We start from the raw sequence: 18,657 nt of genomic DNA on the forward strand, positions 1-18,657 counted from the left end.
AACTTCAAGGTGCGATCCCCAGGCTGCTTAGCTTGCTGCACGCTTGCTTGTTGCTTTCTGCATGCGCTGGGACCTTCTCTTCTCCACCGAGCTTTGAATTTATCTTTCCCATGGTTCGCAAGTCCCCCAAACCATCGAATTGGCCGGTTTCTGCATAAAGAAGTCGGCGTTGTTTGTCGGGCGAGACAAGTCGTACGTGTCGCAGTTTTTCCTAGCGACGGCGCCTGCGATCGTCGTTTATCCCATCTTGCTTGACGCTTGGCCCAACAGCTAGAGCGCTTTTCCTAGACCTAGGATCCCCGTTCAGGTCTCGGACGCCGCCGCCCTCGCTCTCGACGCTGGGTCCTCGCTGCGTGCAGTTTGCGTCTGCAGGAACCGCCCTGAACTGCCCTGAACTGGCCCCCAGGCCGTCCCGCTCGACCCCCCCAGAGGGCCAACATCGTACGGATCTGTACGAACCACTTCCATCTTTCTCAGCGATTTTGGGACCGAGCGGACACGCATGCCTTCCGAGACAGGTCGGCGATCCTGAGTTGGCCACCCGGCTTTCCCTGACTCAAGCTTTTCCAAGACGCACGTGTCGGAACAGCGGCCCCTGAAAAAGCCATACACTGGTTTGTTCGGCGCCCCGAGCTGCCGACAAACCCGGTTTAGTTAGCGACGGCTGCGTGCGCGCCAGTGTTAGTATTTTCCGATCCGCGCCGTCCGGGCGCTGGCGTTTCCCGCCGAGATGGAGCACTCTTCGCTCGCGGCTGCCCCGCCCAACATTCCTCGCAGGTCCCGAGGAGAACGTGAGCTCGGCCAGCACGTCGTCGTCGACCAGTCCTCCCCCGACCGTTCACGCCGTAGCTACCTTTCCCGTGCCAGTGCCAGTGCCGGTGCCAAGTCGAGGCGCGACCGCGACTACCACGACGTCTTCGCCGACTGGTCCTCCCGAGACCGTGAGCGGTACGCCGACCGCTACCTGCGAGACAAAAAGGAGGACGACCGAGACCGGGTCGGCCCACTTGCCCCCGCTTCGCCCGAGGTCATCTCCTCGCTGATCACCTCGCTGTCCACCATCTCCCGTCCGGTCAGTAACCATTTCGACGGCCCCGCGTACCTGAGCCCCATTGGACCAGGCAGCCCCCTTTCCGTCTCCTTCCCCGGCTCCCCCATCAGCGGCTCCTTCGGTGTCGACTACGGGGCCTACTCCAAGCCGTCGCTCAATCAGCTCCGGGAAGAAGAGGATGTGCCCCTAGAGGACTTGGCAGCCAGTCCTCCGGTCGTGCGGACCTCGAAACACCCGAGCAGCGTGTCGTCCTTGACGTCGCCCCGGTCGCCCAAGAGCCCCGGGATCCGCCGAGACTCGTCCGGACTGAGGAGCCTCCTGTCCCGACGCAGCAGCGGCGGCTTTTCTCGCCCTTCGAGCAAAGGATCTGTGGCATCCGGTACCGAAAGTATTGGCAAACTGAGCGTCGAGCGCACCCAGGAGCCCCTGTCCCCCGGAGGGTCGGACAGCCAAGGTCTGAAGAAGCAGCAGTCGTACGACAGCTGGGGGAAATCCGCGGCCAGAAGCGCTCGCGGTCTTATGTACATGAGCAGCAAGGAGCGACTCCGCGAGAAAGAAGCCGAGAAGAAACGATCGAGCGTCGGGACCCTCAACGGAAACGCCAATCGACTGAGTTCATCGAGCATTGCTCCACCGCCCCATCACGATCCCTTGTCCGCGGACTCCATCATCAACGAAGAATCCCACGCCGACTATTCCGTCGGCCAATACCACAACACGCCGCTGGAAGGCCCGATCGACACGACAAATCCGCGACTGATACCCACCCGAGACTCGTCTCTGCGCAAGAGCAAGCGGTCGTCTGCGCGGATCTCGCGGTCGTCGAAACGAGATAGCGAAGGCGCGTACGGTACCATCCCAGAGCTGGAGGAACATCCGCAGGGCTCGCGAAGTGATCCTGCGAAGCGACGACAGCCCAAGAACCACGGCCTGGCTCCCTTGAATCTCGCACCGGCGTCTCCGCACGAGCAGCATTCTGGAACATTTGCGCCGGCCCCGACACCCCACCACCACGCGGCGACCTCCGGGCCTTCCACACCCGCCGCCGCGATGTTTCCAGACACAGACCCAGTTGATGAAGGTGCCCCGTCTCCAGCTGTCGCGCAGGGGCGACGCCGGGACCGGGAAGCAAGTGCCGATTACCAACGACGGTCCGGCCGGTTGACACCAGATCCTTTTAGCGGCTACAACAGTGACGGTGGCGGTGCAGGAGGGCCAACAGTGAAGAAGAAGCGCAGCAGCGCCAGGCTCAAGCGGCTATCCGGGGCAGCCAGCCAGGCACCCGACAACAGCGGAGAGCTTGGCGTCGAAGTAAAAAACAAGCGACACAGCGACCAACCCACGGTTGCTTACGAGCGGCCGCAGAGCGCCGACAGCGTGGACGACGCGGTAGAGAGATACCTGTGCAGCCCGCGGTTGACACAAAAGATCAAGCACCCGCAGACCGGCCGGGTGATTAGTTTTAGTGAGGTCGGCGATCCGGACGGGAGTGCCGTGTTTTGCTGTGTCGGGATGGGCTTGACGCGGTATATTACGGCGTTTTATGACGAGCTGGCGTTGACGTTGAAGCTGAGGCTTATTACGCCGGATCGGCCGGGGGTGGGTGATAGTGAGGCGTATGCGGATGGGACTACGACGCCGCTCAGCTGGCCTGGTATGTTTTTCTCCTTGTTTCCCTCCGAGAAGTTGTAATATTTGGGGATTCGTGGCTAACTCTCGTGTGATTCCAGACGACGTCTACGCGATTTGCCAAGCGCTCAAAATCACCAAATTCTCCATCCTCGCCCACTCAGCTGGCGCGATCTATGCCCTCGCGACGGCCCTCCGCATGCCCCAGCACATCCGCGGTCGGATCCACCTCCTCGCGCCGTGGATCCCCCCGTCCCAGATGAACGTAGTCGGCGCGAGCGAGAAGACCCCGCTCCCACCCACCAACGCGATCCCGACGAGTCAACGGATATTACGAGCGCTGCCGACGCCCATCCTAAAAGCGGCCAACAGCAGCTTCATGACCGCCACGAGCTCGAGCATCACCAGCTCGCTACCGAAACAGAAGAGAACGAAACGAGACAAGAAGGGCACGACCAAGGAAAACAAGGACCAGCCGAGGGGGATGTTCCACTCGCTGGATAATAACAACAAGGAGAACCTCAACGACGGCACAGCAGATGGGAATTACACCACATCACGGCCTACCGACGACGACCAACTACACCAAACCCGCACTCAAGACGGAGACGTCCCAACCAACGGCTCAATACCTAACACCATCGGAGTAGGCCACACCCCCCAACACCGCCGCTCCAACTCCTCCCAGCAAAAACCCTTCCGCCGCACCTCCGAAGAACCCATCTTCTCCTCCGCCGCCACCCTCGCCAGCACCCAAGCCGCCGAACGCGAACGCCAAGAACTCTACGACAACCGTCTCACCCACGCCATCTGGCAACTCGCAACCACCGGCGCCAACCCCGCAGTCGACCTCCTCGTCTGCCTCGAACGCCGGCACACCATCGGCTTCCGCTACGTCGACATCACCCGCCCTGTTGTCATCCACCACGGCAGTCGGGATACGCGGGTTCCCGTGGATAATGTGCGGTGGTTGGGGAAAACGATGCGGAGGTGTGAGGTGAGGGTGCTGGAGGGGGAGAGTCATGGGTTGATGGCGAGTGCGCAGGTGATGGGGGGCGTGTTGATGGAGATTAGTCGGGAGTGGGAGGAGTGGTCGCGGGTTACGGGGGCGACGAAACGGGATGGGGAACGGGTGAGGAGGAATACGATTGGGCAGCGGTAGCTGTTTTGTCTCCTCTGTGCCCCTTCTCGGTTGTTATGACCCTTTTTTATTTTTTATTCTTTTGTATTTTTTGTTTGGTGGATGGATGGATGGGTTCTCATTTGTCTGGGTCATCATCATCATGGTTTTATACCCCCTTTTGGATGGATTGTTTAGAAAGCATACCCCCCTCTTGGGTCTTGTCACTTGTCACGATATTTATTTACTCTTATAATTGCTAATTTGGTTGGATATCTGACGACTGTATGGTCTTGGCCTCTGGAGTATTGCTCCATGTGACTGATCCTGCTTATTCTAACTATTTATTGGCTTAGTATCCTCACAGCCTCCTGCTCATCTCCCCGGGTGGGAATTGGTGTCGGTAAGGTTATCCAGGCTTCAGACGTCGGCGACAGGTCAATAACTGGCGAGAGAAAAGCAGACTAAGTCGGTAAATAAACCATTTGCCAATGACAAGTGAACTGTTCTTAAGTTACACGCTCGTTAATTATTTAGTAGGATGATGAATACTACATGCGCTGGATTAAGAGTAACCAATACGAATAACTACCAGGTTGACCCTGATTGCAAGACTTCATCGCCAGCGATATTAAAACACACACACACCTCTGCCCCGCTATTGAACCTTATTCAAAAATCTGGAAACTCGGCAATAGCCCGCTCAAACGCCCCAGCCATCGCATCATACAGCATTGTTGTACGATCTTCACCCATATCCGTTCCAACAAACATCTGACCCACCCGCTCAGGAAACAAAATCCCACGCAACTCTCTCGCCAGCCCCTTCAACTCCGTAAACTCCGGCGCAAACTCCCCCAGGACCAGCTCGAACCCTTCCGCCGACATGTACGACATTTTTGTAACCGCCACTCCAGGAAGGTCACTATCAAACCATCCCAACAGCACGCTTGGCGGAGATCGCTTGGCCAACACCCTCCAGGGGTCCTCGCGCTCGGCATTGTGGCCGACCGCAATCCACAGAAATACATAGAACAGCGACTCCAGATCGTGCCGGTACGTGAATGCGTCTCCGCGGAGGGCCCCAATCGCCTCGAACCCAGGCGTCCCGACCATGGGTACGGTCGGATGCGTCCAGACATCGTGTGCAACGTCGAGGTCGATTAACAGCCCCTTTTTTCCGGAAAGGTCTGGTTCATCTTGATCATTATCTGCTTTATCTTGATCACTGTCTACTTCATGCGGGTAATCAGGGATGATGACGTTGCGGAGCGAGATATCCCGATGGAGGATGCCCGCGGTTTGGTAGAGGGACTGAAGGGCGCGAACGAGGTCCTGAAAGGCTTCAAGGAGCTCCGAGATGCTGTGGAATTGGTAGATAGGTCGGCCATGCGGTTCCGTGACGAGGCAGGACAAAGTCTTGTTCACAAATGGGTTGCCTGCCTTCTGGGGTCCTTCGGTCAATGCTACGGGGATGAGGGCGTCCCCGTCGGGGGTAAGCCCTGTGTTTTATGATTTAGTGTCCATATTGGTCTGTGAGGGAATCACGGGGGGCGGGGGACGGTGCATGACGCGACGTACTATGCGGTTCTTTAAATTGCAACCCCCCACGAAGTGACTGAATCGTCGTGAGATCCCGCCAGTCCGTCACCCGAAGAACACCCCAGGCACCACGCTCTTGTGCCAACCGCAGCAGCACTAGCTCTTTGTGCTGTTCCTCGTATCTCCAAGAAAACTTGACAACAGCGTCTTCTTCTTCTTTGTCGTTTTCCGCAGAACGTTCGCCACCTGCATCTGAGTGGTCTGGGCTGGGGAAGCACCGAGAGGCCAGGTAGCAGCTGGTCCCCCGCCCAAAAAGACGCGCCGGCTCGCAAAGGGTATCCTCAACATAATACCTTATCCGCCCCGGAATGAGCTCGTCAATTGCGAAGTACGTGGAGCCGAGCCTCTGGGTCTCGTCCACGTCGGTAAACACGAACGGACTAAAACCGACTTCGTCACGGTCCATCATCGCGTAGCCCGCCATAATTCTGGCCAGATGGTACGGGTAGCTCTTGTCCTACTTCAGAGGCCCGCTGCTGTACACGCCGGACCGGTCAAACATCCACAGCTCGATCGCACCGCTATAGATGCGGAAACCGTGTAGAAAGTGGCGGGTCGGGCACGAATTGAAGATGTCTCGGCCGCGCTCGAAGAAGCGGCCGATCCCCGGAGGCGGGAGAAGATTTCCCAAGCCATCGTCTCCCAACACGACTTCCCCGAATATGCGGGCAACGGGCGGGACATCCATCTGGCCAATCCAAGGTGTTAGCAGAACTTCAAGCCGTATCCTATCAGCCTGACGTAAGCCTGGGATCTGTTGGACACGAAAGCCGCTCTGAGCGTTGGGTTCTATTAAGTTCTGTAACCGATGGAACCATCTTGTGACCGCCGGTTGTGAATCCCACGCATCCTCATTGAAGGTATCACTGGATGAGGGTGTCACCATCCGTGACACTTGATCGGCGAACTCGTGTGCTTGGATAGACCATGTCTTGTCCTTGAAATACTTGTCGTGGAAGCCGTCGACGGACGGGAAAATACGGCCGTTGAACTCGTCCATGGCGGGAGCGGCCTTGGGTCCGGTCGGCAGCTGGCGGAGCGGCGTTTGAGGTTCTAAATAGGATGGTTGAGGATGCGGGCGGGCTAGGGATGTTGGGTGGAAGTTGAGGGTGCGTAAAAAAGGACCAGCAACGAGGACTGGCTGAAACGGCCGTGGTAGCTCTGCCATTTTGGCACTTAGAAATTGAGGGAAAGCGCGACAAACAGTCGGGAGTCAATGTGGCTGCCGTATTGGAATCGAGAGGGTGGAAGGTCACGCTTCTCTCTGCCAACTGCTTCTCCTCTAATGCCCCGTCGTCTTCCAGTAAGTTGCCCAGCAAGTGTGACGTCGCTACTCTTCCCCCCATGAAGCTAAGGGCAACTAGGTGATTTTCCATCCGTTTTTGAGGACGCCTTATTGGGAATGATATGTTCGGGGCCTTTGCCCAAGGGCCGACGTGGAGGAAGAAGAAACCAGTCCTGTGGGCCTTTGCGGTCAGTAATATAGCTCGCGGTTGCTCTAAGGAGGAAGCAAGCCTGTGCTAGACTGGCCATCGTCTGATAGCGGCATGACGCGCTGGAGAAGCCAGTCTCGGTAGACCTTGAGGCGTCTCGTGGCTTCGGTCTGTTTCTCAGCGGTAACCGTCGGGAGGACCCTCCGCATGATGTTTCAAAACATGCTCTCAGGTGTCTGACCACAGTGATTTGGTTTGCTAGTTGTTTGTAGTGGATGGCGCGCTGTAGAGCGCCCGGGCCAAAACGCCGACCTCCTTCACAGTTCGAGAAGACCTCCAACAGTGTCAAACTTGGGAATTTACAACCCGGTTGGTAAACTGGGGTGGTCAACTACGAATATGACTGACGAAACATATTATAAGCGCGGTCGGGTCCAGGTAACATAAGTACGACATTCCCAAACCGAATTATGGTTGAAAATCGCCTCGGCCATGCTCAGTGCGAAGCCACTGAGAAAAGGAAGGAGTGAGTCTCGTGCTGGCCCCCTTCACTTTTCCCCAGCTAGCGGTCCATTGTTCCTGCCGCCTGGTATCTGCCACTAAAGCCGTAAGAACCCGGGTCGGACCTTCCATCACGCAACTTACTACGCTCCCACGACCCATTTTTCTGTCGTGCTCTGAGTTTCTTCTGGTTGTCAGTGCTAACTTGCAAGCCCGACGGTGGAAAGTTGTGGTTCTCCGTTGCCCAGACAGAAGCAACGGGATGTGGCTAGAACTGACAGTTGTACCTCACATTCTATTCTGACCTCTTACATGCCTGGGCCAGAGCGGCGGACGTGTTGTCTCCGAAAAAGTGCTGGAACAGGCCGTCGTCCATCATGTGTTGAAAGTACGCCGGATACCTTAGGTATAGTCACCTGATCTTGAGTTTGCACCAAGACACATCATAGACTGGCCTGGTTCTCTGCGTTTCTCCCGATTTCATTACACTCGCCGCGCGACGGTTAAGGTTACTCCGACGCCGTTTTACATATTGATGGTTCTAATCACTTCGGTAAACGCCGGAACTGAACGGCTAAAATTTATGAAACTCGGCGTGATGATGGACTCGATGGAGCCAGTCTCTAGGATCCGCATGGCCACTTACACGCCTGTTTCCTGATTGGGAATTGGACTTGTCCCTCAAAGTCCCGCCATTAGATGATTACAACCACAACGCACACAGCATGCAACTGCATGCATGATGCACGCACGAACAGAGGTTCTAGAATCAACTTTATGAAGCGGATTGAGAGAATTGGGAGGAAGAATATCGTATAGGAGCACCCGCGCACAGACAAGAACCTAACATATGCCGACATATGAAACGTGCACTATGCTCCTACTCTGCAGTTCTTTTGATGTTCAGGTTTCTTCCTTTGCCGTGAAGCGTTCTAGTTGGTTCCATCTCGACAGCCCACACGGACCCAAGGTTCGTCTCTCGAAATGTATAAATACTCGGTGTCCCCCCCGCTTCATCCCTCTCTCCTTTGTAAGTTCTCACCCCATAAGTCCATAAGCACAGATATAACATCTCATGCCCAAACACTCAACGCTGAAGAACTTTATCCTTTAATTTCATTCTACAAATTAACACACACACCAATACACCCACCAACTTCATCAAAATGATGAACACCACACTCACCATCGCCTTCTCCACTGGCGCTGCTCCCTCAGAAGGCAGTGCCAACACTGGCGACAAAAACAAGACCGCGGCCGGTTCCAAACAAAAGGCGGCCCCTTCTCCCAACAAGAAAGACAACGACTCCCAGTCCAGGGATAAAAAGGACAAGGCGCCCCTTTACACCGGCAAGAAGGACAAGTTGTCTCCGGGCGGCGAGTCGTTTCCGCCTCTGGAGAAAAGAGCAAAAAAACCTCCGTCATCGGACGGAGAGAAGAAGAAGCTGGTACTGCCTATGAAGCATCGGTAGGTTTCCTATATCAAGCCTCAGTGTAATATATTATATGCTGATCAAAGTAGACCCGAGTTATCGAGCGGGAGAGTCCCCGCAACCGTCACAAAGGCTATGAGGACTAAGGTTCCGGAGCGGTATGTTATATTCTTTACAATATTGTTGTATCGTTTTATTTGGTTCTTAATGTTCTCGGACCCGACCTATCCTTCTATGCTCGCCCCGCTCCCTTCTCTTCATTTTCTTTATCCATGTTATTGGTTACCTAACACCTTCACAGCCGCGCCCTCCCCAAGGTGGCCGTGGCGCCCAGAAAAGAGCCCATGCCCCGGTATCAACCAGGACAAACGGTTCAAACGAACGGCGCTCCGTTAGTTTATAACCGCGACGGGACCTGGAGCCAGCACTTGTTCCCCAAACCCGTCATAGCCGTGCAAAATCCCTCGGTACCTACCATCCCTGCCGAGGCTGCTGCGGTAAGCGGGCTACAACAACAATGCCCTCTAAACGCCCAGAATTTAGGCAGTATCCCGGTGGAGCAGTTGTTCGAGAGGGAGAAGGTAGAGCATTGGTTGGGGTTGGGGGATCTGGCGCCTCGGGTTGGTACGGTGCATACGGCGCCGTCGGGGTCGTCGGGGTCGGGGGTAACGTTCATGAAGTTCTCCGACGGAAAGTGGAGAGCCATGGACAAGGAGGCGGGCGATGCGCTGGCGGAACTGGAGCGGAGCGCCGCCGCCGCTGCTGCTGCTGCTACCGACGCCAAGAACAGAAACGGCCACGACAGCAACAACAGCAACGCCAGCAACGAGAAGGTGTGGGACGCCGGCGTGAGGTTGCCTAGTCCCCGTCTCCCGGCGTCCCTCACCTCGCCATCGTCCCCTGCGTTGGTACCGGCCCTCGCACCTCCGTCAACACCGGCATCGTCACCTATACCCACCCCAGTCCCGGAGGTGCAACCGGTGCCGAAGCCGGAGCCGAAGCCGGAACCAAAACAAAAACCGGCCCCACTCAAGGCCCCACTTCCCGCTCCGACTCCGGCTTCAGTTCCGGCCCCACCTCCGGCCCGGCCGATGTCCCCCAAAGTGGCACCTTTCGTCCCCGCCCCGGTCGCGACACCTCCTCCATCGCCGCCAACACCCGTCGCCCCTGCCTCGCCCGCTGCCGCCGCCGTAGCCCCGTCCACGGCCACCGGCACAACCCCAACCACTCCGCCGGCCCAAGCACCAACCAAAAAACCACGGACCGGCACTCGGCGACACCGTGGTCGGGGCCGGGCGGCGTCCACCGAGGCAGAGATTGCACGGCGGGTCGAAGAAGCTGTGGAGCGGCGCCTGGGGCAGCAGGCACAAGGACAGCAGCAGCAGCAACAGCAACAGCAACAACAACAGCAGGGCGTCATGCCCATGCCCTTTGTGGTGCCGATGCCGGTTCCGATGATGGGCATGGGCATGGCCATGGGGATGGGAATGATGCCGGGGGTGCCCATGGGAATGGGACCGATGGGGGGTTATTGTGGGCGCGGGTGCGATTGTGAGGGTGATGAGCACGGGAGCTAATTAATTAATTATTATTCAACTGAACCTAACTACCTTGTTGATTACATTAGTTCTTCTCTTCATCAAATCATCAAATAAAATCTCACATTCACTCAAAACATGTGGTTCATCGTGACTTAATCATGTTTGAGTTGGAGAGCTATCCATTATTGTTTGGATTAGACCCCTGGATTTCTCCAAACTCAAGTTCGGAAGTCTCAAACACTACAATGTGCCTGTCAACCACTCACCCGAGTGAAACTACCCTCAGATGCACAGTTGTAATTACCATACTTTCCATCGCTGTGGGTCGTGATTGCCATACGACTTAGTTGTGACCGGAGCGACATGATCGGTTGTAATTGCCTAGAAATGAGGTAAATGGGCAAGTGCGGTCCGGCAAGGAAACACAGACCGACCCAGAAATTTCGAGTATATATACCCCGCGCCGCTCCTAAATTGCAACCTGATCTTTTCCACAGAGAGACACACACACAACCTTCATTTTCCTCGTTGCAATTGGCTTCCCGCCTCGCAGACGCTCTCAGTCCATTCACTTCTCACTCGCCTTCAGCCAGCTCATCCTTCATCGACCAATTCACAAATTCACCTACGGCTCGGCCAATCTCCCCCGAGGCGGCAGCTTTGTGATCTCCCAGATCCCAACGCAGCAGGGCGTAATGCCCATGCCCTTTTATGGTGCCGATGCCGGTTCCGATGATGGGCATGGGTATGCCCATGGGGATGGGCGAAATGAGTGGTTATTATGGCTGCGGGCACGATTGTGAGGATGATGAGCACGGGAACGATTATTAGATTGAACCAACACTCGAGTTCCGCCTTTCATTTCCCGCTCTCGTTACGCTTCGACTTTCACTTCTCAACCTCACATTATTTGCCTGCGCACTCGCTGCCTACTTACGGCTGGCGTCGTGTCCCTGTTGGGTTGACGGTAAGTGTGGACGTCCCCCCCCGTGAATCACACGTTGGGGTACTGATCTTTTGATAGGAACTCAAGAACAAGGCACGCTCCGATTGCTCGATGGTTTCTTCACCGACATCCATGACGAGACACGGTGTCGACTTTTTCACGATCTCGCCCCCCTGGAGAAAAAGGGCAACGTCTCTCAGTCTCATGCCAAGAACGACAAGTCGCCCCATGCCACTGGCAAGAAAGACAAGGCCTCTGCGGGCGGCGAGTCTTTTCCGTCCTTAGAGAAAAAGGACAACGCAGCATCGCCGGATAGAGAGGAGAAGAGAAAGGAGATTGTCCTGCCGTTGAAACCCAGGTAGGTTTGCTACGTCTAGCCCTAGTATAATCTTCCATATACTGATAGAAGTAGACCTGAGATGTCGAGCGGGAGAGTCCCCGCAACCGTCATAAAGGGGGCCGGGGATGGCAAACGAGGCTTTCACAGCCGTTTCAGCCGGGAGATGGACGAGATATGATGGGTAGTATCAGTTATTGGGTCTTGCCCCAAACTTCTGGAGGACAAACGGGGAGGGTGGTTGGGGGGCGGGGGAAGGGCTATTTCGACGTGGTCGATTGGCGGCCTGGGAGACGGTTGGATGGTTAGATTTCTGGAAGGATGATGGAACATCTACACTTATGGGGAGGACGCGGTCGGGGGGTGTATTTCGATAACGTCGACTGGCGGGGCGGAGGACGATAAATACAAGGAGGTGTGGAAGGCTTTTTTGCAGTGTCGTTTGGGGCTTGTTATGTGGTGACCGGGAGGGTGTACAAGGGTGGATGGGGGGGAGAGAAGTAGCGTATGAACTGTGATGTTGGTCATTTTATAATTGCAAACAGGTTGAGATGTAAGCCAACGAAAGTCAAGTTGAGCCGTAACTGAGGAGAACGGAGGTGGGGGAAATATATGAAACCGAAGTGGCAGTGAACTGTCTTGAGTTGCCGTCCTTTTTAACACTTCCGCCGTTGTCTCCGTTGGGGACTCGTGTTTTGGGCGGGAACGGATTCGATCGCCAACGGGGCTTCTGGGCGTGGTACGCCGTGGTGCATGGGCTCTCTTTGTTTGCGGTTGCGAAGGGACGGATCAGCTTCGTTGGGGATTAAGAGGGTGACGTCGTCTCATGTTGTGGGTGTCTTGAAATGTTAGTCTGCGCAGGGGTGTTGTTAAGGAATGATAAAAGCGTCTTTTCCATTTCCCGCAGGACAGGAGATTTGTATTCTGTGATACGTGTCGGGGGAACGATAGGCTGAGAATGGTGAATCTGTGCTGAACGGTGCTGGACGGTAGTGCCGTTAATGTTGCGTTCATGTGGAAAGATTAATCAATGTAGTTGGTATCGTGTCTGATTATATGGAATGTCTGGTCACGAAAGACTCTCACGGGGTTGAAATGAGGGGGTTGCGAAGAACCCGTTTGTTTACCGATGGCTCATGGTGCTAAGAAATGCATTGGCTAGGCTAAACACCAACGCTACTATGTATTAGAAGAATATGCACGTTTGGGTATGCCCACACGACCGAAGCCATTCTTTGTCTGTCTCCCACTAATTAACCCCAACCACCACCCATCCATCCATCCATCCCCCTTGTCAATCACAAATAATAGTAACACAAATCCCCTCCCGTAGTCGACATCACCTGCCAAATCGCCGCCGACTCCCCCGCATACCCCATATCCAATGTATCCGACATATTCACCAACCGCGACGCCGGGTCATTCGCCCACGTCATATGCGCATAATTCCCCTGTCCCAGCTCCGAGTACCGCTTCCGCGCCGTCGTCGGGTCTAACGCCTGCCACACCGCCCACAATCGGTCCATCTGTCCGTGGTGAACCCAGAACGCCGGGTCTCCGGGGGACGTGAAGAGATCACCGCCCGGGTCGCCGCCGATGGTGTAGTGGATCCCACCGTGCGGGCCGATCTCAATGGTGTAGGGGACACCCTCCGAGATGAGGCGGTAGGCGTCGACCGAGGGCGTGCGGAGCATGTTGAGGACCGTGGTGTAGTTGGCGTAGCGGGTGTTCATGGCCCCGCCGAGATCGCGTTTGAGCGGGCGCGGGTTGTAGCCCAAGCCACCATCCGGGCCGGGAGCGGTGTCGGCCAGTCCGCCCACGGGACCCAGGTTGACGGTCATGTTGGCGAAGGGGCCGGTCGTGACTACGCCGCCGCCTTCGCCAGGGGGTAGTTGGATGTTACCGCCGCCGACGCCGGGGGGCGGGACGATGACGGGGCCGTCGTGCGGCGTGTACTCGCCGTTGCCGCCGAGGGAGTAAGGGTCGCCGTTGAAGAGGGGGGAGTCCTGCGGGGCGCGGGCGTACAGGGGCCAGTCCCAGTAGGGTTGGTAGCCGGTGTAGCCGCACTCGTCGCGGAGGGCTTTTTCGTACTGGTAGACGAACCAGCGGTGCCAGGGCTGGAAGACGCCGGAGTAGTGGATGGAGAGGGTTTGTTGGATGTGGGTTACGACGAAGTCGTCGAAACGGGATTTGGCGCCCGGCGCGACGGACGCCGGGGTGCGCGGGGGGAGCTTTTGGAGGCACTTGACCGCGTTGACGTAGGCTTGCCGTTCTGAGGTGGAGAGGGAGCCGCTGCGTGTTGGTTAGTACGCATGTTGGAGGTTTGCCCGCCATATGGGTGGTTGAAGAAACGGAAGATACGTACTACTCCTTGCGGAAGATGAGGTTGTCGGCCGTGCACTTGGGCTTCCCACCGCGGCTGCGCAACTTCTTCGCATTGGCGCCGAGCTCCTCCAGGACCCGGTTCTTGGCCTGCTCGAACAAGTCGCGCAGCTCGGGCGACTCGGTGAGGTCGTCGTCGGCACGTTCCTGCACACACGCGCCCATGGCCGCGGTGGCCAGGAGGGCCGTCTGCAAGAGAGCGGTCACCTTCATGATGGATCGTCCTTGGCCTGGCTTTGACTCAGTAGGATATCTCGTTCACTACCTCGTTGTCGATCACTGCCGGCACGATCGCGATCGCGAGCTGGGCCAAGAGTCGGCTGCGGCGAGGGAACGAAGTGTGTTCGGTCGTCGGGAAACACCAGAAGGGAACTTCGTCGCAAAGAAACAGGAACGGAACGGGCGAGGGACCGCATAATAGTTATGGACCCGCTTGCCTCGTGGCAATTCCGGGGCTTCGGCGTGCGCCCACATGGTCCCGGCCGGGGGGCTGGCCGCGTGGGCGTGCGGGACCGCAGGAGTTTCGTTAGCGTGCTCCCTTCCGGTGGTGGTTTGCTCTCGGGACTGCCTCGGACTCTTGGGACCCCGATTTTGACATGGAAACTAAACGGAAACGGCCAGTTCACCCGGGCTTCGCCCGAATTTGGACATAAAGGGGATCCGCCGCCTGAGAGACTATTTCAATAGTGTGTGTGTTTTTGCAATCGGCAGTTGTGTGTGTGGCTCGTTGTCCTTTCTCCTTTCCACTTTCTGTCCGAGTTGGAGAATTGGAGTTGACGGTGGCCCCGCATCGTGGTGTGGCGGTGTTATGTTACTGGGGGCCGCTGCCGAGTCTTCCGAAAGAGTGCTGGAATCACTGGGCTGTTCCCGGCTGCCTCCGTTTCTTGACTATTCCATCTTTGACGGCGGATATTGTTGTGTTGTGGAGCTCGGAGATTGAGATTCTCTTGGTTGAACTTTTCGGTTGTGTGTGGTAAAAAAGAAGGCCCACCATTCAGGTCCCCACACGGTAACATGCAGGGAATACTGCAAATACTCGGTGGAAGCAACACCAAACCGTGGAAGAACTTTATCAGCTTGCCGCCATTGGTCAATCGCTGCTGGAAGAGTCGGTGGGTTACAAAAACTCCAGTGCCGATCGGTTCCCAGATCTGGGCGGTGCTGCATATAGTGGGGCCATTGTCGCCTAAATAGCCAATTGGAAACTGCGTCGCAAGGCGGACGGAGAAATTCTGGGTTTTCAGCGCAAAGTTGCAGAACTTCTGCCGGGATATTGCCGGACGACATCCACATATGGCTAAGAACCTCGTTTTCCTCCTGAGAATCCGTGCGCACCTTTCTGCCCCCTTCCGCCGGAAACTGCTTGGGAGTTTCGCTTTCGTTCCCCAGACCACGAAGAGCTTACCGGATGAAGATGATGGAAGAGGATGATGTTTTGTTCCGAGCACTGAGACAGGTCAAGCGGGGTCTGAGACATGAGCGTTGGCATCTTCAACATGCCCTGTCGTGATCGAAGACACATTTCGCAGCTTCTGAGATGGACGGAATTCCGAGATTTCGAGCGAGAGCAGCAGGGCCTTCGGTGAACAGGAAGAACTCTCGCTGCATTTGTGGTTAGTTACCCCTGAGACGATACCAGGTCATCCCCGCATTCTCGCCTTCGCGGTGCTTCCATCGCTTTGGCCGCAGAACTCTCGACAGGGAACCCATTCTAAATAAAAATCAGTAGCGGGGCCAAGACAATGCAAGAACGCAACGTCACCAGTCGGGATCGAGGAACTGAACCCACGCCATTGTCACACACCGCGCTATCCTCGTCCCCCAAAATCGATTTTTCCAGTCAAAGGACCCAGAACCAAGACACGCGGAGGGGGGGAACCGTCAAAATATCCAGTATCGTGTCTCTGGGACTCGAAATCCGCTGCCCTGGTCCGCCAGTCAGCTTCGCCCTCCGCCTGCATGTGCTCCCCAGCCTTCAGCGATCGGAACACCGAGCCCAGCCATCGGGAGCCGGGGCGGGATTCTGCATTCTGCATTCTTGGCACAAGAACCCAGCTGGAATCGTTCCTCGTCGATGCAACGTGAAATCTTGCCCGTGGCGTCGGTCATCCGGACGGTCTAGTGTACGGATCGGAAACTGCCCGAGGAGCGCTGTGAACTTTGACATACGCCTTTCCCTTCCTTACCTGGTCTTTGCTTCAGGCCTCGAGGCTGCTCAGGATCGAAACCCATGCTTCCAAGCCGAAGGCTTTGTCTGGGCGATCACAGGTTTCACTCCTTCAAAACCAACCTTGGCCCTCGGACTCCCCGCCTTTAGTCCCCTTACCCCCCCGGCCCGTAATTCGGATCTTCGATCTTCCCGCTAGTCTCCCGCACATTCGATCTGTCGGTTTTGCTTTTCTCTCCTCCAACATCTGCATCTCGGAGGCTTGCCGTCGTCCACCTTGCTCCCATCATCACCATGGCCGACGCGCCGATGCCCCCCGACGAAAACAGGGGCCCTGAGATCCTCGCGGTCTGCGGGGCCCTCGTCGGCCTCGCTCTTGTCGTTGTCCTGATGCGGTTGTTTGTGAGGTACAAGATGGTGCGGCATGTTGGGATGGACGACTGGGTCATCATCGGCGCTATGGTATGTGCTTTACCAAGGAGAATGCGACGCAAGGAGGGGGACAACACTAACGACACTCGTAGGTGGTCATGTTCGTCGAGATGATGATTATCATCCCCGAAGTCCAGCTCGGTGCTGGCCGTCACGTCCAATACATTAAACCGCCCGAGAACGTCACCCGCGGCCTGCACCTCAACTTTGTCACGCAACCGCTGTGTCTGATCGCCTTGTGCTTGACCAAGGTCAGCGTCGGCTTCTTCCTGCTACGACTGACCCCGTCGCCACGATTCCGGTGGATTGTCATTGGCACCATGATCTTTACCGTTCTCTCGGCCACAGGCAACTTTTGTTCGTCACCCACCCGCTTTTTCTCACTCTATTAGCATGATTTAATTTCCCACTAACTGTTAGACAACAGTAACCGTCTTCTTCCAATGCCGCCCCCTCGCCCTAATCTGGGACTCGTCCGTCGAAGGCACCTGCATCCCGCCGAGCAACCTCAAGTTCGCCGCCTTCTTCAACTCCAGCGTCGCTGTGCTGACCGATGTCCTCTTCGCCCTACTGCCTATCCCAATTCTCTGGAACGTGCAGATGAACTGGAAGGTGAAAGCCGCCGTGGCCACTATTTTGTCTGTGGGTATCTTTGCGGCCGTCGCTGCCATCGTCAAGATCACATACCTTGGCGCGTATGGCCAGCACGGTGATTTCCTCTGGGATAGTGCTGATATCACGATTTGGTATGTTCCCCCTTTTTTTCTCTCCTCCTTTTCCCCACTCCTCCACCCTCTAACACCGACCCCCCTTAGGACAACAGTCGAAATCAACGTCGCAATCATCGCCGCCTCCGTCCCCTGCCTCAAACCCCTCTTCAAATCCCTCTTCGACGGTTCCTCTGCCCGCTACCGTTTCGGCGGCTCCTCCAACAAATACGCCGGTGGCGCCGCCAAAAGCGGCAGCGGCAGCCACGGAAGCGGTCTCAAAAACCGCTACTTCCGCAACGGCGCCGACGACGAACAACACAACACCCCCGCATCCTCCACCTCCCGCAACCGCCGCATCAGCACCCCGCTCCGTCGCTCCGTCCTGCCCGCCTTTGAAATGTACGGCAGCAGTGGAAGCGGCAAGTCCCGTAACCAGTTCACGGCTGATGTTAAGAGCTCTGGAAGGGCGAGTAGCAGTCTTGGGGGGAGTTTGGATGAGGAACGGGTTTCGCCGGGGACCGGCCATCACTTGCCATCGCCGGGGACTGTACCAGGGACTGGGCTAGGGTTGGGAGGAGCAGGAACGGGCGCCCCATCACGGGTGTCGGCTACGGGGTCGGAGGAGAGTATATTGCCGCAGGAGGGACGGCCGTATTATCATCATTCGGCGTCGTCGGAGGGGGGTGGGGGGAGGGGGATTATTAAGACTAGTACGGTGCAGGTGGAGTATGATGAGGAGAGGAGGAGGTCCGGGGGGTGGGGGGCATGAGTAACCTGGTAGGGAGGGCATTGGTGGGTGTTGGTTTCTCCTTGGGTTTTCGGGGGATATTAATGGGGCTGAAAAAGGGAGATGTTGGATGAGCTTGGTCTGCGTTGTACGAGACCCGGCATGATGTTACACGATGATATGGGCGTTATGGGGAAGCTGCATGCATGGCCTTGGTCGGCGGCGTATTGATACGGGCTGTGTCGATGACGATCGGGTAATGTATATAAAATAGATGGGAGGCAGTGATGGTTTATGGGGATGGGATACCTGGATGAACATTACACGCACATATGTATTTACGATTCTATAATTTATGCTTCATTATCAAGATGCGAGATCCATTGCCTTGTGGATTAGGTTATAACATTTTCTCCTTTGAGTAACATCGACTCTATAAGCTAACGTAACAGTTGGCTTGACGGACCCGTAATTAGTTTGAGGTCCCATACGTCGTCGTAAAGCAAGGGATTAGTTGATGCCTTTTCTCGATCGAGGTCCCAAGGCAACGTTTCCGAAGCAGCGGAAAAAGCTTACAATCATGGCGCGTTAAGTAATAAACGTCGGTCAACGAGTGAAAAAGGTTGGATTTAAAGTATGTACACAT

The 18,657-nt window shown here is 56.2% G+C and overlaps 5 protein-coding genes across 5 annotated transcripts; 3 read left to right on the top strand and 2 right to left on the bottom strand.

Moving 5' to 3' along the window:
- Positions 1 to 730: 730 nt before the first annotated feature.
- C8A04DRAFT_30609 (uncharacterized protein) lies at positions 731 to 3,842 on the top strand (the record flags this gene model as incomplete). Its single annotated transcript, XM_062781439.1, has 2 exons — positions 731 to 2,705; positions 2,782 to 3,842. The coding sequence occupies 2 exons, from the start codon at positions 731 to 733 to the stop codon at positions 3,840 to 3,842; spliced, it is 3,036 nt and encodes a 1,011-aa protein (XP_062635136.1).
- A 630-nt stretch (positions 3,843 to 4,472) lies between these two features.
- C8A04DRAFT_13783 (uncharacterized protein) lies at positions 4,473 to 6,570 on the bottom strand (the record flags this gene model as incomplete). The annotated part of the gene is given in 4 exon segments (XM_062777852.1): positions 4,473 to 4,990; positions 5,030 to 5,239; positions 5,382 to 5,851; positions 5,864 to 6,570. The coding sequence occupies 4 exon segments, from the start codon at positions 6,568 to 6,570 to the stop codon at positions 4,473 to 4,475; spliced, it is 1,905 nt and encodes a 634-aa protein (XP_062635137.1).
- Positions 6,571 to 8,502: 1,932 nt separating this feature from the next.
- On the top strand, positions 8,503 to 11,774 carry C8A04DRAFT_30613 (uncharacterized protein; the record flags this gene model as incomplete). Its single annotated transcript, XM_062781440.1, has 5 exons — positions 8,503 to 8,804; positions 8,859 to 8,927; positions 9,071 to 10,296; positions 11,335 to 11,614; positions 11,669 to 11,774. 5 exons carry the CDS (start codon positions 8,503 to 8,505, stop codon positions 11,772 to 11,774), a joined length of 1,983 nt encoding a protein of 660 aa, XP_062635138.1.
- Positions 11,775 to 12,891: 1,117 nt separating this feature from the next.
- Positions 12,892 to 14,188, bottom strand: C8A04DRAFT_38812 (putative tyrosinase; the record flags this gene model as incomplete). Its single annotated transcript, XM_062784353.1, has 2 exons — positions 12,892 to 13,885; positions 13,959 to 14,188. 2 exons carry the CDS (start codon positions 14,186 to 14,188, stop codon positions 12,892 to 12,894), a joined length of 1,224 nt encoding a protein of 407 aa, XP_062635139.1.
- A 2,248-nt stretch (positions 14,189 to 16,436) lies between these two features.
- Positions 16,437 to 18,053, top strand: C8A04DRAFT_38813 (uncharacterized protein; the record flags this gene model as incomplete). Its single annotated transcript, XM_062784354.1, has 5 exons — positions 16,437 to 16,604; positions 16,667 to 16,931; positions 17,002 to 17,320; positions 17,390 to 17,712; positions 17,866 to 18,053. The coding sequence occupies 5 exons, from the start codon at positions 16,437 to 16,439 to the stop codon at positions 18,051 to 18,053; spliced, it is 1,263 nt and encodes a 420-aa protein (XP_062635140.1).
- Positions 18,054 to 18,657: the final 604 nt, after the last annotated feature.

This window comes from Dichotomopilus funicola (assembly GCF_033296635.1).
Source record: "Dichotomopilus funicola strain CBS 141.50 unplaced genomic scaffold C8A04scaffold_53, whole genome shotgun sequence".
In the NCBI taxonomy this organism is placed as follows: Eukaryota; Fungi; Ascomycota; class Sordariomycetes; order Sordariales; family Chaetomiaceae; genus Dichotomopilus; species Dichotomopilus funicola.